Genomic DNA, 18,787 nt, shown 5'->3' with positions numbered 1-18,787 from the left:
TCATCCATCCATCCATCCATCCATCCATCCATCCATCCATCTATCCATCCATTCATCTACCCTTTCATCCACTGATCCATCCATTCATCCATTTATCTATCCATTCACCCATCCATCTTCTATCTACCAATTCATCTACCTATCCATCCATCCGTTAATCCACCCACCCACCCGTCCATCCAGCCAGCCAGCCATTATCCATCCATCTATTCATCCATCCATCCATCCACCCATCCATATGTCTATCTACCTATTCATCTATTATCCATTTATCCATTCATTTATCCATCCATCCATCCATCCATCCATCCATCCATCCATCCATTCATCTACCCTTTCATCCACCCATCCATCCATTCATCCATCCATCTACCAATTCATCTACCTATCCATCCATCCATTCATCCACCTACCCATTCCATCCATCCAGTCAGCCACTATCCATCTGTCCATCCATCCATCCATCCATCCATCCATCCATCCACCCACCCATCCATCCATCCACCAATTCATCTATCTATCCATCCATCCATGCATTCATCCATCCACCATCCAGCCAGCCAGCCATTATCCATCCATCCATCCCTTCATCTATTTATCCATCCATCCATCCATCCATCCATCCATCCACCAATTCATCTACCTATCCATCCATTCACTCATCCACCCACCCATCCAGCCAGCCAGCCAGCCAGCCATTATCCATCCATTCATCTATCCATCTATCCATCCAACCATCCCTTCATCTATTCATTCATCCATCCATCCATTCATTTATCCATCCATCCATCCATTTATTCATCCATCCATCTATACATCCATCTACTCATCCATCCTTTCATCCATCCATTTATCCATCCATCCATCCATCCATCCATCTCCCAGTTGTCAACTGAGGAGCAAACGCCAAGTGTTGCATTCAACCCCCAGCACAACCTTTGCAGGGGATGATAGGGAAAGAGCATTCAGTACTCAGGGCCTATCTTGCTGAGCTCAGGGGAAGGGCCCTGAGGGCCTGACCCAGACTCGGATTCTAGAGGCAGCTTTTCCTTCCCTGCTGAGTCAGAGCTCAGGAGCCTGCTTTGCTGACCCTGGCAGCTCAGCTGACTGAAGGGGTCTAATAATCTGGGAGGGGAAAGGTCAGGAAGCCTTTCCATAAACACTCTGGAAGCCCTCCTTTTGCTTTTGCTCTGGCAAGCCCTGCTGACATAATTATTGGGCGGATGTGACCTGGCCAGACCACAGTCAGATATCCATACACTTTGCCAGAGGACAGAGGTTGCAGGGATGCTTTGATTGCTTCCCCTTCTCTCCCCAGAGCCCTGCGGGCAGGAGGAGGAGTCAGCGGAAATGCCATCACCCTTCTGATAGCAGATAGCAGCCCCATAGCCTGGTAGAGACACCTTGGGAGTGGGAAGCGGAATGGGTGGGTCCCTGAGGAGATGGTGGAACCTGTCAGACCCCTGGGACATCCTTTACCAAGCTCTGGTGACAGGTCTATTCTTGTCACCCTGGTCCCTCACTTATGGGACTGCTTCCTGGAGGAGATGGCTTTCCTGGTGGAGAAACAGGAGTATAACATGTCACTGTTGCGCAGCCTCTAACACTCTCAGCAAGAGCATTTGGTGATTATCATTACTTTTAGTATTAGTTATTATTTGAAAGTGCTGCTTTTGTACCAGGCACTTAAAAAAATGTATTCACTCATGTAACTGTTACATCCTTCTGAGGTTGGGACTGTTACTATTCCATTTAATAGATGGGAAAACTGAGGCACTAAAGTCACAAGATTAGTGTTAGAGGTAGGATTTGAACTCAGGAAGTTTGGCTCCAGAGTCTGTTTTTTAACCCCAGTATGCAAGATTATGCAGCCAGATAAGGGGTCACAATCCCCGCCGGATGGTTCCAACGCTGCCCTCTCAGCCACCACCATGGGGCGGCATTATTTTTAGATGAATGAACAAAGGACCAGGTAGCTGTGGGTGGACTGTCCACATTGTCTGTGCCCCTTAGGGGGTGGGGGTGGGGCGGGCTGGAGCAGGTCCTGACTGTGTCCTCTCCCCTTTTCCCTCCCTCTCAGATGTGGACGTCCTCCAGCGGCTGGGCCTCAGCTGGACGAAGGCCGGGAGCCCTGCACCCCCGGGAGTCATTCCTTTCCAGTCTGGCTTCATCTTTACACAGCGGGCCCGGCTCCAGGCTCCCACGGGCTCCGTCATTCCTGCCTCCCTGGGCACAGAGCTGGCGCTGGTGCTGAGCCTCTGCTCCCACCGGGTGAACCATGCCTTCCTCTTCGCTGTCCGCAGCCGGAAACACAAGCTGCAGCTGGGCCTGCAATTCCTCCCCGGCAAGACGGTCGTCCACCTGGGGTCCCGGCGTTCGGTGGCCTTCGACCTCGACATGCACGACGGGCGCTGGCACCACCTGGCCCTCGAGCTCCGAGGCCGCACAGTCACTCTGGTGACCGCCTGCGGGCAGCGCCGGGTGCCTGTCCTGCTGCCTTTCCACAGGGACCCTGCACTCGACCCCGGGGGCTCCTTCCTCTTTGGGAAGATGAACCCGCATGCGGTCCAGTTTGAAGGTGCTCTGTGCCAGTTCAGTATCTACCCTGTGACGCAGGTCGCTCACAATTACTGTACCCACCTGAGGAAGCAGTGTGGACAGGCTGACACGTACCAGTCCCCACTGGGGCCTCTCTTCTCCCAAGACTCTGGCAGACCTTTCACCTTCCAGTCTGACCTCGCCCTGCTAGGCCTGGAGAACTTGACCACTGCCACACCACTGGGGTCACAGCCAGCAGGCAGGGGACCCAAGGGGACTGTGGTGCCCGCCACTCCCACCAAGCCCCAAAGGACTAGCCCCACAAACCCTCACCAGCATATCGCGGTGCGAGGCCCAGCCCAAACCCCACTGCTACCTGCCAAGCTGTCAGCCAGTAACACACTTGATCCTGTGCTCCCAGCCTCTCTTGGCAGCTCTACCAGAACGCCTCGCCCTGCAGCCGCTCAACCATCACAGAAGATCACAGCCACCAAAATCCCCAAAAGCCTCCCTACCAAGCCTTCAGCCCCTTCTACTTCAATTGTCCCCATCAAAAGCCCCCATCCTACCCAGAAAACAGCTGCACCTTCATTTACAAAATCAGCCCCACCCACTCAGAAGCAAGTACCACCTACTTCCCGTCCAGTTCCTGCCAAAGTATCCCATCCCGCAGAGAAGCCCATCCAGAGGAACCAAGGAATGCCCAGGCCCCCACTGCCCAGCACCCAGCCCCTACCTCCTACCACCAGCTCCTCTAAAAAACCCATTCCCACACTAGCTCAGACTGAGGCCAAGATGACTAACCATGCCAGTAAGCCGGCCTCTGCCCGCACCAGCACCCACAAACCTCCCCCATTTACTGCTTTATCCTCATCTCCTGCCCCTACTCCTGGTTCTACCAGGACGACTCGGCCACCAGCCACAATGGTGCCTCCAACCTCGGGCACCAGCGCTCCCAGAACAGCACCTGCCGTCCCCACTCCTGGCTCAGCTCCCACTGGAAACAAGAAGCCCACTGGATCGGAAGCCTCAAAGAAAGCTGGACCTGAGAGCAGCCCCCGGAAGCCCGTCCCCCTCAGACCTGGGAAGGCAGCCAGGGATGTCCCTTTGAGCGATCTGACAACCAGGCCTAGCCCCAGACAGTCCCAGCCCAGTCAGCAGACCACTTCAGCCCTGGTATTGGCCCCGGCGCAATTCCTGTCCTCCAGCCCCCGGCCCACGAGCAGTGGCTATTCGTTCTTCCACCTGGCAGGATCTACGCCTTTCCCTCTGCTGATGGGGCCTCCGGGGCCCAAGGGAGACTGTGGTTTGCCGGTAAGACTGAGTGGGGTCTGCATGCTGCGTGGAGCTCCGGTGGGGGACTGGGGCATTGGTCAAGTGGTTGCCCCTGGTAAAGAAGGAAAAGGAGCAGCTTAGAGCAGGGAGCTGGTTATGGGCACATCCTCGGCTCCAGCCAGGCCCCTGGCTCCTCTGGCTCTGCTAAATGCATCATTGCTCACTCTGCTCCAGATTCATGATTCACTGGGACAGACTTAAGTCTGGTGGTTAACCCCAGGTGAAGAGCACCCCTGGGCTTTGGTTGGCCCAGGTCCAAGCCCATTCTTTGCTAACCCAGCTGCAAAGGTCGAACAGCTTAAGGAAAGCCCGTAGCTGTCTGGCCCCAGATCATGCAGTGAGTAAGCAGCTTCCAAAGCCCCGCTCTCCCAGCTCATGGAGCAGGGGTCCTTCTGGCCATCAGCTTGTCTGAGAGTTGCAGACAAAGGTCACACATGGGGAGTTCTGGATATGTTTTGTTTGGCACGTGCAGTGTCCTTTTTTAAAAATCCAATAAGTTACTAACATTTGAAAAATGTGAGAGATTTCTTATAAAAAGACTCAGCAACCAGCTTCTCTTGGAAAGTGGGAGATGCAATGGCGCTTGAGCCACCCCGTTAGAACAAGTCTGTTCTTGTCTGTGCTGGTCCCCACTTCTCCTGACTGAGTCTTCCGATCAGTCCTTTCACCTGTTTATGTTACCTGCCTGCCCAGCGCCTGCAGGGGTTTGATTTGTAACCCCCGGTAGGAGTTTGGGGTGCGGAAGATCAGCGTGGGCCAGAAGGAAGAGGAAGGGAGAAGAAAGAACACGACTTGCAGGATGGTCTCAGGGTCGATATCTCTGGCTTGCCTGGGACCGTCTCCAGGGGCAACGACCTTCCCACAGCTGGAGGCCAATTCCTCTGGGTGGGGAATGATGGGATGGCGTTTCCAGAAGCCTCAGGGCTCTGCTCTGTTCTCCCGCCTTGGAGACGACCACCGTGTGGTGGCCTCTCTCTCTCCTTCCTGAAGCCGGCTCTCCCACTGGGCTCTGTGTTTGAGGTTAGGGCTCCCTGCAATGCGGAGACAGTGGCAGATGCTGGGAATTCCCAGGCCTTCCAAACATACTTAATGAGTTTTAATAATCATTAGGAATAATATTTATCCAGCCTGTCTCCAAGGGGACGGAGAGTCCGCCTTTATTATAACCATATCGTCGAACTTATGGAAACTGTATGCATTGCTTTGCAATTATGTCAACGTTCTGCTCAAGTTCCGTGTTCTGAAATTGGCAGCGTAGAGAGTTGGGAGCCACCACTTTCTTGTGGAAAGAACGAGGAACCTTTTTCACCTCTCCAGCCAACCCAGGCCAACTCTGGCACCAGGTGCCTTGGGGCCCTGACAGCTCAGCTTCCCACGCTGTGTGTGTGCTGGGCTCAATGGTGGTGAGGTCAAAAGGGGAATTGTCCCCTCCTGACAGGACATGGTGAGGTCCATGGTCTCAACTCTGGCCACACAGCACAACCCAGTCGTGAGGAGGAGGCTAGCCCTCCCTCCCAAGAACGTGTGTGGTGTGGAGAGAGGAGGGGAGCTGGCCCAGGGCAGATTCTATAGAATGTTGGGTCTTCTGTATGTCTGAGTCAAATACTTTTTCCTGGGGCTCGGGGCTCTGGGTTAGCAGGAAGTGAGGCCTCCTGCCAAATCTCTTTGAAAAAGAGGAGGCACTGAAGTGAACCTGGTCAGTCAGTGGATGCTTGGGGATGACTTAGTTCAACTTTCCTCATTGGACAGGTGAGAAAATTGCGCTCAGAGAGGGCCAGGACCTGCCCAAGGCCACGCAGCCTGGAGGAGGCAGAGCTGAAGTTTACATTCCAGACTCTAGACTCCAAGACTAGCACATTCCATCCCACTGCCCTGAGTGTCCACTCTGAGGCTCTGGGACTCAGATCTGGGGGACTGGGGGCTTCAGACAAGAGTCATTACTGTCCCTGTCCCTGGTCTCAAAGGAAGGACTCAAAATCTAAAGAATCTCTTTCTTTTTTTTTTTTTTTTTTTTTTTAGAGACAGGGTCTCACTCTGTCACCCAGGCTGGTGTGCAGTGGTGTGATCACAAGTCACTGCATTCTTAATCTCCCGGGCTCAATCCATCCTCCTGCCTCAGCCTCCCAGGTAGCTGGGACTACAGGCACATGCCACCATGTCCAGCTATTTTTGTCACTTTTTTGTAGAGTCTGGGTCTCACTATGTTGTCCAGGCTGGTCTTAAACTCCTGGCCTCAAACGATCCTCCTGCCTCAGCCTCTGAGAGCACTAGAATGACAGGCTTAAGCCACTGTGCCTGGCCTAAAGAATCTTCTGATTCGATAACCCATCAAGTTTATGAGCTACTTCCACAGGCACAGTGTCTCCTTTAGGACCTCATGGAAACTGGTTGAGGAGGGCAGTCTGTGTGTGTTCAGCCCTGCCCCACAGATGATCCAACAGGGGTTAGAAAGAGATAAAGGACCCGGCCAGAGGCACCCAGCATGTTCCTGAAGGAGCTGGGATGCGACTTGTGGTCCCCGACTTCTGGCCAGGGCCGAGGCTCTTTCTGCTCCTCCAGCCCTGACTTCTGAGGACAAGGGGAAGACACCAACCTGCCCAGGTGACATCCCTGCCTCAGGCCCCATGCTATCCCCTGTCCCCACCCTCCCCCAGCTTGGAACATAGCTTACTCCAGGAGGAACCAGGAAGCTGGTAGAATCTTTGTCCACTGTGTAGCAGATGGCAACCTGGTCACTTCTTCACCAGATACCAGAATAATGTAATGGAAGAGGCATCTTTGAATGGTGGTAAAATGAACTCTCATTCTTTCTGGCCTCTGCTGTCTTCCCTTGACCTCCATATACATCCAGGATCTAAGCCCAGCAGAGCAGAAGCTCCAGCTGCCCAGGAGAAGAGCTTAATTGTCCCCCATCTGGGGACATGCAGACTTGGGTTCAAATCCTGGCTCCACCCCGTTTAGCTTTGTGACTGATCCATGCTGACCCTGTTTCTATAGAACATGATAATAGCTCCCACTTCTGGGGGGGATGGTGGCCTGAAAATGTGCGTAAATTTTATTTGCATATAAAGCTGTAGTAGAGGCTGGGCGTGGTGGCTTACACCTGTAATCCCAGCACTTTGGGAGGCCAAGGCAGGCGGATCACTTGAGGACAGGAGTTCATCAACATGGTGAAACCCTATCTTTACCAAACATACAGAAATTAGCCAGGCATGGTGGCACACATCTGTAATCCTAGTTACTTGGGAGGCTGAGGTAGGAGAATCCCTTGAACTCGGGAAGTGAAGGTTGTAGTGAGCCGAGATCATGCCACTGCACTCCAGCCTGGGCAACAGTGAGACTCTGTCTCAAAAAAAAAGCTGGAGTAGAAATGAAGTAAGTTGGGCCATCTTACCTAGGTTTGAGTTTGGGGAAATTCTTTCCTCTCCCCAGTGCTCAGTCTCCTACTGAAATAAAGTGTTGGGACAGCTCTCCCCTTAGACATGACTGTGGGGCCTTTCAGTGTTTTAGAGAGGTGCAGTGGCTGTGTTTGCATGTGCAAACCTGTTCCTCGGGGTTCAGGGCACGAGAGCAACTGGCAGAGGCTGAGACAGAGTTCTGGGCCCAGGCCTGCCAGGAGTTGTAGCTGCTGAGTGAGAGAGCTCTGTGGGAGCCCCAGGAGGGGGGAGCATGGAAAAACTGAGCTTGGCCCTGGGTGAGTTGGGGCGGGGAGGCCGCGGTTCACAGCACTGCACAGAAGCTGCACAGAAGCCCCACGCCTGAGAGGAGGCGAGTCAAGGCCTTATTTATTCACGATCAGGCCACTGGCATTTGCCCACGCTTGCACTTTTTGCAAATGTCCCGTCGGGAAGACCCAGCTAAGGGCCTGGCCCACAGCACGTGCTCTGTGACTATCTATCTGTGAAATGAACGAAAGAATTTGATCCTTATGAAATGCAGGTCGTCCTGACTCCCAGACGGGGCTCCTTGAGGTTACCCAGAACTCTGCTGTCAGGGAGATGAGGAGGCCATGTGGACTGCAAAAGCACGTAGTCTTAGGATTTGGGATGACCTGGGTTTGAACCATTCCCTTATCCAGCCATCCATTCGTTCTTTGCACAATTGTTAGCTGAATGTCCTCTAGATGCCTGGTGCTGTGTGACCTTTGGCAAATCACTTAACCTCTCTAAGCCTCAGTTTCTGCCTCTATAAAATGGGGATATGGTGCCACCTACCTTTCCAGGGTCGTTACATGGATTCAGTGAGATGCGGGAGGTAAAGCACATATGAAACCTGGGTCCTGGTAGATTGTCGTGGCTGTGATTGTGGACTGATGGTGGGTGTCGACGTGGGGACTTTGGTGCACTGAGAGAACTGGGAGGGTCTGGACATAGTCTCACATTTGCTTGGGGAACTGTGCTATGAAAATATTAACCTGGGGCTAGTCGGTGGAGCAGGGACAGCTTGGGAGCCTGAATGGATAAGAGTGTCATGACACATGTCAGCTAGACAGGAGGGGGGTTAGGGGAGGACTGCCCCCATTTTTTTTTAAGCCAGACCAGAAGGTCCCAAGGAAAGGTGTTCCCAGAACCGAGTGAGAATGAAAACCTTGAGCAGGGGTCTCCCCACAGAAGCAGGGGCCATGGGAGAACACAGCTGCAGCCAAATGATAGCACAGCAGAGAGAGCACAGGGAGAGAAATAGCCTGTCCTCCCTTCTGTGCACTCTCTTTCTGGGGTCTCCCATTGGCCAAACCCAGCTGGAAGCTAGGGGTCAAGGAAGGCCAGGGTACAATCTGTAGAACTCAGCTTCCCAGGGCACAGCATGGATCTGGGGAGTAAATGGAGAAGAACCAGCATGCACATGCCATCTCACAATATGGGTATTATATTCCCATTTCACAGCTGGACAAACTGAGGCCTGGAGGTCCAGGGAGATGAAGTAACTCACTCAAGGCCATACAGAGCTGTATTGAGGCCGAGAAGCTCTGTTCCAGCAGGTCCTTCCTAGGACAGAGGCTGGGGAAGTCTGGGTGCCCTGTGGGAATTCTTAGGAATAATCATTAGCTCAGATAATCAGAGATGGAAGAGCCCTTTGAGGCTCCCTAACTACCCCCAACAGGTTACAGACACAGAGTCCAGGTGTAGAGATCAAAAGGACATTGCTCAGGGTCACACGGTAGTTAGCTGCACACCTAGGTTCGGACGTTGGTCTCCTAAACCCCAGGCCTGTAAAACCTCTCGTTGCTTACTGCCAGGGGCCATGCCAGCCAGCGCTGGTTTCTTTCTGCAGGGCTTGGCAGGCAGAGGCTCTTGTAGCTGGACACAAGGGTGGACTTGTTCCGTAGGATGGGGTTCCCCTAGATCTGGCTGTCAGAGGCCAGGACCTTGGGGGAAGCCCCGAGGGGTCTGCTTGGCTGTTTCCATGGCTCTGTTTGCATGCGCCTGGAGCCCAGGCCTCCTCCACCTCCCCCAGGCAGGCCTGAGCCCCCGCTCTGCTCCCCCTCAGCTCCGGGCCCTCTCAGAGGCCCCGTTGTTTGCAGCGTGAAGTGGAAAATCCCACCCCGGCCTCGTGAATCATCCCAGAGTCACCCTCTCAGGCTTCAGGCCCTGGAAAGAAATGGCAGCGTTTTTCCACTGCAGAGAGAACAGGCAGGGTCTCGGATCAGGGGAGAGGGGCCAGGGGGCACCCACCCATGCTTGCCACGAACAAAGTGGGCACTGAGTAGGGGAGGGTCCAGCCCATGGCTAGCACTGGGCAGCTGGCAGTCCCCACCCAGGTTGAAGGTCTGGAGTGAAGGGATTGGCCAGGCCCGAAGCTGGGGCCGGCCTGTCAAGGAGTCGGCCCGTGGGCTGACATCACCACGCTGGACCCTGGGTCCTGAGTGGCACTCAGAGTCTGCTCTGCAGATGTGGTGGATGAGGTCAGACTCTATCCTGGATGCCCCTATTTCTGGGGCAGAAGACATGCCAAGAGGGAGTGTCCAGGCCTCTGCAGCTGCAGCCCCACCAGGGTCCGTGAAGGAGCTGCACCCACGGAACCTGTTCCTCCCCAGAGTCCTGGACAAGCCCTTCACCCCGCTGGGCCTTGGCCTTCTCCTCTGTGACATGGGAAGAATCTTGCTTTTCCTCTTGACCTGATACGTAGCAGAGGAAATTACCCCCACCTTGGCCCTCCGCAATTCAGGAAATGCCAGTGCCAAGAAGGTTCCAGGATCTGTACTTCACAGATGCCCATAGAAGGGAAGGGACTTACTCAAGGCCACATACCTAGTTAGAGTCACACTTGACCAAGATTGTGTGGCAGCTGCGCAGGGTAGGAGAACAGTTCCAGCGGTCCTGGGTTTGAATCCAGGCTCTGCTTCTTGTTAGCTGTGTGGTACTGGGCAAGTCACTTTACCTCTCTGAACCTCCCTCTGGCTTCTTATCTGTTGAAATGGTGTGGTATACCTACAGTGTGCTTCATCTCAGCCCCCTGCTTTTTCTTTAATTCTGGGTCCACTTGGGACAGTTGGGTCAAGGAGGGCCTCCTAAGAAGGGACATCTCTTACTGTCCCCTAGAAACAGATGTGAAGGAGGGTGGCTTAAAATTTTGAGTTGAGGACGTTCCAGAAGCTTGCTTAACAGAAATAACAGCTAACATTTTTTTGAGCATTAACTGGGTGCCAGACACCAGGATTAGCACTTGTTATAGATTATATGTCGGCTAGGTGCTATTATTAACCTCATTTTACAGCAATAGAAACAAAGGCTTGGAGCCTGGAAATAGCTTTGCTCAAAGCCACCCAGCTAGTAAGTGGGGGGGTGGGGGTGCCCTATGTGAACCCAGGCCCTTGGCGTTACACCATACTCTATTGCCCAGAGACAGCTGGAGAGGGGAAGTAGGTAAGACTGGCATCCAGAGTCCAGAACCTGCAAAACCAGACAACTCCTCTACCCAGCCATTGAGCTCTGCCGACAATTTGGCCAGAGGTCCCCAGATGCTCAGAGGTAGCTGGGACTTACCCGAGGTCACAAAACAGTCCCTCCTCTTTCTGCTCAGGGCTGTTGCCCAGTGACCTTGGTACCCATATCTGCCTGTCTGGATCTCTCCTCTGATTTTTATTCATGGACGAGCAAGCACGTGGTGTTCACAGGCCAGAACTGTGAGCCGAGGCTGCCCAGCGTGAGATCTGGATTAATTACCAGCCAAACCGGACTGGGTTTTCAACACCGATTTTAACTCTGGGCAGGAAACCTGGAATCTCGTTGATGGTTATTTGAAACAAATGAATTCCCCAGGCCTCACACATCCTCGAAAGCCTGGCTTCCTTTGAAGGCTTCAGGCACAGTTCTTCACATCAGGCGCTTAGTTAATCCTCATTTACTCCTTCGAGGTAGATGCAGCAGTAGTTGTTGGACTCATCTTAACAGGGAGCATCTGAGACTCAGATAAGTGGGAGGAACTGCAGGAAGTCTGCCGTTATTAAGTGGTAAAGACAGGATTTGAACAAAGACCAGCTCATGGTTTAGTAAGTCTGCTCGGCTGCCTCCCTTCCTGTGTAAAGAGAAAAGAGATGAAGATACACAGATGTTCCTTAAATGCTGAGCTTCAGCGTTAGGTCTTTCACTTGCGGGAAATGGGGAGCTCTTCAATGTTGTTGAGAAGGGGAGGGCTTTTGGAAGGTGAATGAGGCTGTGTAGAGGAGGATTGCAGAAGGGAGGGAGTGGAGGAGAGAGTAGAGGCGGGGAGACCACTGAGGGGGCTGCTGCAGGTTCTTGGGGAGCAGTGATGAAGGCTGGACCATGCTGTGGCCATGGGAACAGATAGCACATTTGAGTGCCGGTTACGTACCAGGCACTGTGCTACACATTTATCATCTCTCATGTCATCCTTGGAATCCCATGGGGAGTGTTTTATTGCCTCCGTTTGTATGGGCATAAGCTGGCTAAAGACTTGCGCATTTTGTCAGTGACAGGCAGGGATCTGAACCCAGGCGCGTCTGATTCAAAAACCCGCGCCGTGCTCTGTGTGCTGTGCTGCCTCTTTGTGGGGCAGAGACACTTGGTGTGACCTTGGCCAAGTCCCTTCTCTGTTCTGATTCTTCAGAGAATTTGGCTGAGCTCTGAGGTTTCTGGCTGTTTTATTTTATCAAACGTTTGAGCCCTGGGGATAGAAAGATGACTCATATCCCCTTAGTTCCTTTGAGGAGACCATCATCTGATGGGAGAGACAGGCTTCTAAGCAGATAATTCCCCAAGTAAGATAGTGGTCTTTAAAATAGAGGAAAAGAAGGGACTTTGTCCAACTTGGGGAAGGCTTTCTGGAGGAGGTGACACCCTAAGTTAGCTGGGTGATAAATGATGAGGGCTTCAGTGACTGAATAGTAGCTACCAAAGCCCAGAAGCTCCAAAGAGCATGAGTTTCTCAGGGAAGGGACCTCAGGGGACTCCTCCTCTGAGCCGTGGACTATCCATGCCCACAGCTGCAGGCAGGATTGTTGAATGACTGCTTGAGCCCATTCTCTGCTGCCAGTGAGCACTGTCTAATGCTGTCTGTCTTGTTTTTTCCTTAGGGTCCCCCTGGGCTGCCTGGACTACCTGGAATCCCTGGTGCACGTGGGCCTCGGGTGAGTTATCTCACGCTGTCCTTTGGAACTCTTGTTGGCTCTTTTGGCCTGCGTCTCACTGCCCCCGAGGTCTCAGGTTTGCTGTGTGTCCTCAGGTTCTTCCCTCCCCATCTCTGGCACCCATATTTTGCTTTATCCATTTGGAGTGGACTTAGGGCTCTCAGGCATGCTATATGGACAGATATGGCATGGAACAGCAATGACCTCTTGTAGGTCTCGGTTGTCCATTGGGGATATCACCCTTTGCAGCCTGGGGTGGGGAAGGTGAGGAAGCCTGAAGATCACATCCCCTCGGTTGATGGACTTCAGTGTTTGTCCAGGAAAAAAGCTGACTTGGGGAATATATGGCCCTTGCATCCTTCTTCCTGTTTCTGCAGGGCTCTCCTGGGGTAGGGATGTGGACATAGGTACCTGGAGGGGCCGTGCCAGGGAGGAGTTGAGTTCCTCCTGCTGGAGAGAGGCCGGGCTTGGCAGGCTGCAGTGGCTCGCTGAGCTAGCCCAAGCCCCAGAGGGAAAATAAAATAGCTCCTATGTGATGTCCTGGCATCTTCTTTTATGCTGCCTTATTTGACCTCTCACGCCCACCCCAAGCTCCCATGGGACAGTGTGATCATTCTCATTTTAGAGATGAGGAAACTGAGTAGGAAACGGCAAAACCAGGACTGGAACCCAGGCTCTTACCCATATGCTGGAACCCTTGGAGATCCCCTTAGAGGGAGACCTACCTGCTTCCCTTAGAGGGCTGAGACCAACAGCACCCGGCATCTGTGCCCAGGCTGAATCAGCCTTTCCCACGCTGGGTGCCTGGTGAGGCCCTGGCAGAGATAGCTGCCTGGGGCATATTTTTAGCTCTGAGCCCAGCGAATGGTTCTGGTTATGCAATTACCCAAGCCTTAGTTCCCTCCAGACCTGGCCCTCTGCTCCCTGGGCCCAGGGCTCTGGAATCTGCCATCTGAAGCGGCATTTCTTCCTGGCTTCAGAGCCTTCATGAAGCACATGCCCCCTGGGGACCACATAGATATCGCAGAGGCTGCTAGCCCATGGGACCGTGCAGCCTGGGACCAGGATGAGGCCGTTGACCTAGGTAGCCTACTCCCTTCCCCAACCTCCTGAGCCCCCCAGCCTCTGCGGTTTTGCTCTGGCTGTCCTCCTTTGTAAACTCCTCCTCCATTCATGTCTAAGAGCAAACACCACCTTTATTTCTGGTGACCACTCCCTTCTTGGAACTCCCGCAGTGGTTCCCCTGTTCCCTCTGGATGGCGTGGCCCATTTTCCCACAGCTCTTATTGACCACTGAACTCCGTTTGCTGAGCCACATGTGCAGGATCTCATTCCACCTTTCCAGCCATCCTGAGAAATAGGTTTCAATCTATTCCCATTTTACAGACGAGGAAACCGAGGCTCAGAAAGGTTTAGTTACTTCAGATAAAGTTAAAGAGAGTAAATGGCAGAGCCAGGATTGAACCCCGGGTAGTCTGCCTCCAGAGCCTACCTTTTTTTTTTTTTTTTTTTTTTTGCCAGAGTCTTGCTTTGTCTCCCAGGCTGGAGTGCAATGGAGCAATCTGGGCTCACTGCAACCTCCACCTCCCAGGCTCAAGTGATTCTCCTGCCTCAGCCTCGCAAGTGGCTGGGATTACAAGCACATGCCCCCACACCCAGCTAATTTTTCGTATTTTTAGTAGAGATGGGGTTTCACCATGTTGGCCAAGCTGGTCTCAAACTCCTGACCTCAAGTGATCCACCTACCTCAGCTTCCCAAAGTGCTGGGATTACAAGTGTGAGCCACTGCACCTGGCCCAGAGCCTACCATCTTAAGCATCTATTGTGCTTATTTTTCTGGGTACTCACCTGAGCCCCTTCAGAGATAGGCCTTGGTTACCTCTCTGTCCTACATGATGCCTAGCAGAGTGCCCTGCGTGCAGCAGGTGCTGGGCAAATGATTGGTGAAGAGTTTTAATCTAAGAGTCAAGAATATTTCCACCAAGAAGTTGTGGAATCTTAGGCAAGTCCCTTCCCTCCTCCTAGCCTCAGTTTCCCCATCTGTAAAGCCTGGGGTCATGGTAAGGCGTTTCTAAGTTTCCACCTAGCTCTGGGTGAATGACTTTCCTGCCACGCTTCTAGGCTCTTTCCCTGCAAGCCACCCCAGCCCCGCCGCCCGCCACCGTACCATCATCCTGTTTCTAGACTGGAAATTCCATGTATTATAAAATTCCAAAGATAATAGAATGCTGGATTAAACAATCCCAGCTCCTCTCTGCACAGATGGGGACTCTGGAGGGGCTTAAGGAGGGGCATTCTTACCTGAGGTTGCCCAAAACTCTGTGTCTTGCCCCTTCCTACCTCCACATATTCCCCCAGCCCATGGAGGGATGTCGGGGAATCCCAGAGCCTCCCCCACCTGGCTTTCTAGGCTGCAGCATTTATAGAATCAGTCTGCTTGGCTTTCAGTCAACTATGTGCCTCGTTTCTCTGCAAGGCTGGAGAGGGGTGGGGACGGTGGGGGGGCAGGGAAACAGGAAGCCCCCACCTTCAGAAGCTGCAGATGGGGGAGCTGAGTGCTCTGGCCCACCATCTATGGGGCAGCTGGGGGCATGACTGGGGAGAGGCAGCCACCCCTGACCTTGTGCAGCCCACGCCTGGCTCTGGTGGAACTGGGTGTCACAAACCCCTCCTTCAACACCCCCTCCCAAACTCTGTCCAGTTCCCACTGAGCTTGTGGTTAGACCTGGTTAGACCCCACGAGCCTGGGCTGGGGTGAACATCGGGGGGTGTTCCAGATTCCTTAGAGACTGCTGGGTCCCAGTCATTTACAGAACAGAGGGCGAGACCGAGGCTGGGGATTGCGAAGCGGGGCTCAGAACTGGGACCCAGTCTCGATGCTTCCAGGTTCTGTCGCGTGCCAGGAGACAGTGTTTGGTGGACTGCAGGGGAGGGCAGGAGGGCTGATTATTTTGGAAGGAGGGTCACAAGTGGCACTGAGAAACTCCCCAGGCTCAGTGTGCTCTGGACACTGTTCCTTCCCGGTGCATTCGGAGAAGGGGAGGGTCCCAGTTCAGGCATCAAGGAAGAGAGGAAGAGGGAGGTGCCTTGGTTGGAATGTGACAGGCTGCAGCTGGGAAGCTGGCCTCAGAGAGGGAAGAAGAAAGCAGTTCACACACAGTTAGCCCGATGAATCAAGAGGGGCAGGGACGAGGGCAGTGTGCCTAGAGGCTGACTGGACGGGGAGGACCACTGGACCCTTTGGGGTGCTTCTCCTCACCTCCTATGCCCCAGATTATTCCTGCTAGACAAAAACCCTCAAGTATTACCCGACTCTTAGGGCTCTATTTATATTACTGGGCTGGAAGACTCTAGGCCAGGGCTCTTGCTGGAGAAAGTGGACGTAACAGGACCCAGCTGTTACAGAGGAACTTGGATATGGACTGGGAAAATCCAGCACCATGAATAAACTCTGGACTTGAAACCACCAGGCCCTGGACCCTGATCTCACTTGGCCACAACTCTGCTGTATGACCTTGACCAAGCCTCCTGGACTCCCTGGGTCCAGTGTTCCCAGGTGCTCTGTGGTCTCTGGAAGACCTTGAAAGCTTGGAACTTGCAGGGGTTTAAGGGTCTGATCACACGTTGTAGCCATGGGAGAGGTGCACCTTTGTTCACAAGAGGTCAAATGCATCCTTCTTGAGCTCTCAACTCGAAAGACTCATACAGAAGTCCAGCTCGGACCAGCTGCCATGGCTCATGCCTGTAATCCCAGCACTTCAAGAGGCCAAGGCAGGAGGATTGCTTCAGGCCAGGAGTTCGAGACCAGCCTGGGCAATGTAGCAAGACTCCATCTCTACAAAAAAAAAATTAAAAATTAACCAAGTATGTGGCCCATGCTGGGAGTCCCAACTACTCAGGAGGCTAAGGCGGGAGGATCTCTTGAGCCCAGGAGTTTGAGCCTGCAGTTAGCTATGATCATACAACTACACTCTAGCCTAAGCCACAAAGCAAGACCCTGCCTCTAAAAAATAAAAGCCCACTTGAAGCTGGAGGAGCCCCAGAGGGTTCCCTGGAGGAGATGGCACTTTGAGCCAGGCATGAAGGATGGGTCAGGTTTCAAGCAGAGGAGATGGATGAGAAAAGATGCTGCCAGATGAGAGAACATCATGGGCAAAGGCAATGAGGAGAGAAAGTACCAGATACATGGGAGGGAAGTGCATAGCTAAGAGTGGTTTGAGCCTGAAGAAGCTGGGAAGGGCTGACGGGGCCAGGCTGAGAGAGTGTGGAGAGGAGGTAAAATTTAGGGGTGAAGGACTTGTACTCTGATATCCAGGTCCAGCTCTGCCTCTTAGCAGCTGGGTGATCTGAGACAGTTACAAACCTCTGTGAACATCAGCATCCTTGTCTTCAAAATAGTAATAACAATATGACCTACCTTCCCGGTTAATAGGATCAAATGAGATGGCACATGGGATGTGCTTCCCACGGGGCCAGGCACGGAGGGGGTGCTCCCAAAAGTAGGCTGAGTGGCCACGACAGTGTTGCTAGGGCTTGGTTTGGGGAGAAGATAATAAACCAGTGGGTGTAGGGAAGGTGCCAGGCATTGCAGTCAGAGGTGAGATGGCCCCTGTTTTTTGTCACCTTATTTGTTTTTGTTTCTTTTCTCTTTCAGGGTCCTCCTGGGCCTTATGGAAATCCAGGTCTCCCCGGCCCTCCTGGAGCCAAAGTGAGTATTTGCTGGAGATGTGGCCATGGAGTGGGTGCTGGGGTTGGAGCCATATTTGCGGTGCTTCCCAGGGGCGCCTGGTGGGTGCTGGGGTTGGAGCCATGTTTGAAGTGCTTCCCAGGGGCACCTGGTGGGAGGGCTTCAGGGGCACTGAGGGGAATTCCCACCCAAGCCAGGATCACCCTCTGGACCCCTTTCCAGGGCTGGGCCCTGTACCTGGTCTGGTGACACAGTGCTTCTGGCTGGGAGAGACTTGGGGGAGTCGTGCAGTTGGAACCCAGAGCCTTCAGGGCAGTGGGCAGAGGGGTGATTTCTTGCTAAATAGGGAAGGCTGGCCTTGAATGTCAGACTGAGAACATAAGGCTTACCATGTTGTAAGATGCATCCTGGGGAGGGATGTGGAAAGATCACGTTTTAGAAAGCTTACTAGATGCCATGAGGAAGATGAAGCGGGGGTGGGGAACCAGAGCCAAGGCCGGGAGACCAGGGGTGATACAGGGGAGAAAGGAGGCTAGTCTGGGCCAACTCAGGGGTGTGGGAGGAGGTAGAGTGGAAAGGATGGTGGTGAGTGCAAGGTGAGAGACAGTTACAAACACTAGACCGTTTTTACCTCCCTGATACTAGCCTTGGGGACTGAACTGGGTCCCAGGAGGGGGCTCAGATGATGTTGCATGTGGAAACATGTAGCCCGGTCAAGTGATCATTTATGGACAGATATTATGGAACTCAGGATTGCTCTGAGCTGGAGATAGAGCCGGGGGAGGCTGGCGCAGAAATGCCACTTCCCCCAGGGAGTCTTCTTGGAATACTCGAGTTCACTTTTAACGAGACCTTAGTGGCTGATGCTTTGATGATATGGGAACAGCACTTGCTGAGCTCTTCAGTCTGTTCCTGGAGCTCTGGCAGAGGGCAAGGTTGTTGGGGCACTGCATTGGAAGTGAGAAACTCAGAGCACCAAGAGGAGCGCCAAAGCCAGCAACATTTAGGTCATGGGAAAAGAAAGCTTGCAGAATGGCTGGAGAGATAGGAGGAGGGGAAGGAAGATGCTAAAGTCCCTGAAGCTAAGAGCAGTGCCTGTGCCAAAGGAGCTGTGGAGGGCAGATGGGCTTCTGGCTCAGGGGCCTCCCAACCCAGCCTGTGTCATCTGTGGGGTAACCAGGTGAAGTGCACCCCTGGGCTTTGGTTGGGCCAGGTCCAGGGCCATTCTTTGATAACCCAGCTGCAAAGGTTAAATGGCTTAAGGAAAGCCCTTAACTGATTGGCTCCAGGCCACGCACAGTGAGCTGCTGAGCAGCCGCTAAAGCCCAGCTCTCCTGAGTCACGGAGTAGGACTCCTTCTGGCCCATCAGCTTGCCTGGGAGCTTTGGACAGAGGTCTCCCGTGGTAGTCCTGGGCGTATGGATCTGTGGTGCCAGAGTCTTGGGACAGAGCAGAGTGCAGGAGCACTGACCTCAGCCCCTCTAGATCTGTGACTCTAAGTCCAGGGCTGGGCTGGGTTCCTTTTTGGAAGGCAGGCAGTGGAGGCCTCAGGTGTCCAGTGCTTAGCAGCTGCCTGGAGGTGCTCTGGGCTTTCACAGGGCGAACACTGGTTATAGTACCAGCCACATACTGAACCCTTC

The 18,787-nt window shown here is 53.4% G+C and overlaps 1 protein-coding gene across 1 annotated transcript in view; it reads left to right on the top strand.

Moving 5' to 3' along the window:
- Positions 1–18,787, top strand: part of COL27A1 (collagen type XXVII alpha 1 chain) — a 160,989-nt gene that overhangs the window by 13,056 nt on the left and 129,146 nt on the right. The window contains exons 3-5 of the mRNA XM_025360383.1: positions 2,081–3,852; positions 12,407–12,460; positions 17,115–17,168. Coding sequence (XP_025216168.1) covers positions 2,081–3,852; positions 12,407–12,460; positions 17,115–17,168 — 1,880 coding nt within the window. The remainder of the gene's footprint in view (positions 1–2,080; positions 3,853–12,406; positions 12,461–17,114; positions 17,169–18,787) is intronic.

The sequence above is a fragment of the Theropithecus gelada genome, chromosome 15 (genome assembly GCF_003255815.1).
Source record: "Theropithecus gelada isolate Dixy chromosome 15, Tgel_1.0, whole genome shotgun sequence".
In the NCBI taxonomy this organism is placed as follows: domain Eukaryota; kingdom Metazoa; phylum Chordata; class Mammalia; order Primates; family Cercopithecidae; genus Theropithecus; species Theropithecus gelada.
This window is presented reverse-complemented; position numbering and strand designations above follow the sequence as displayed.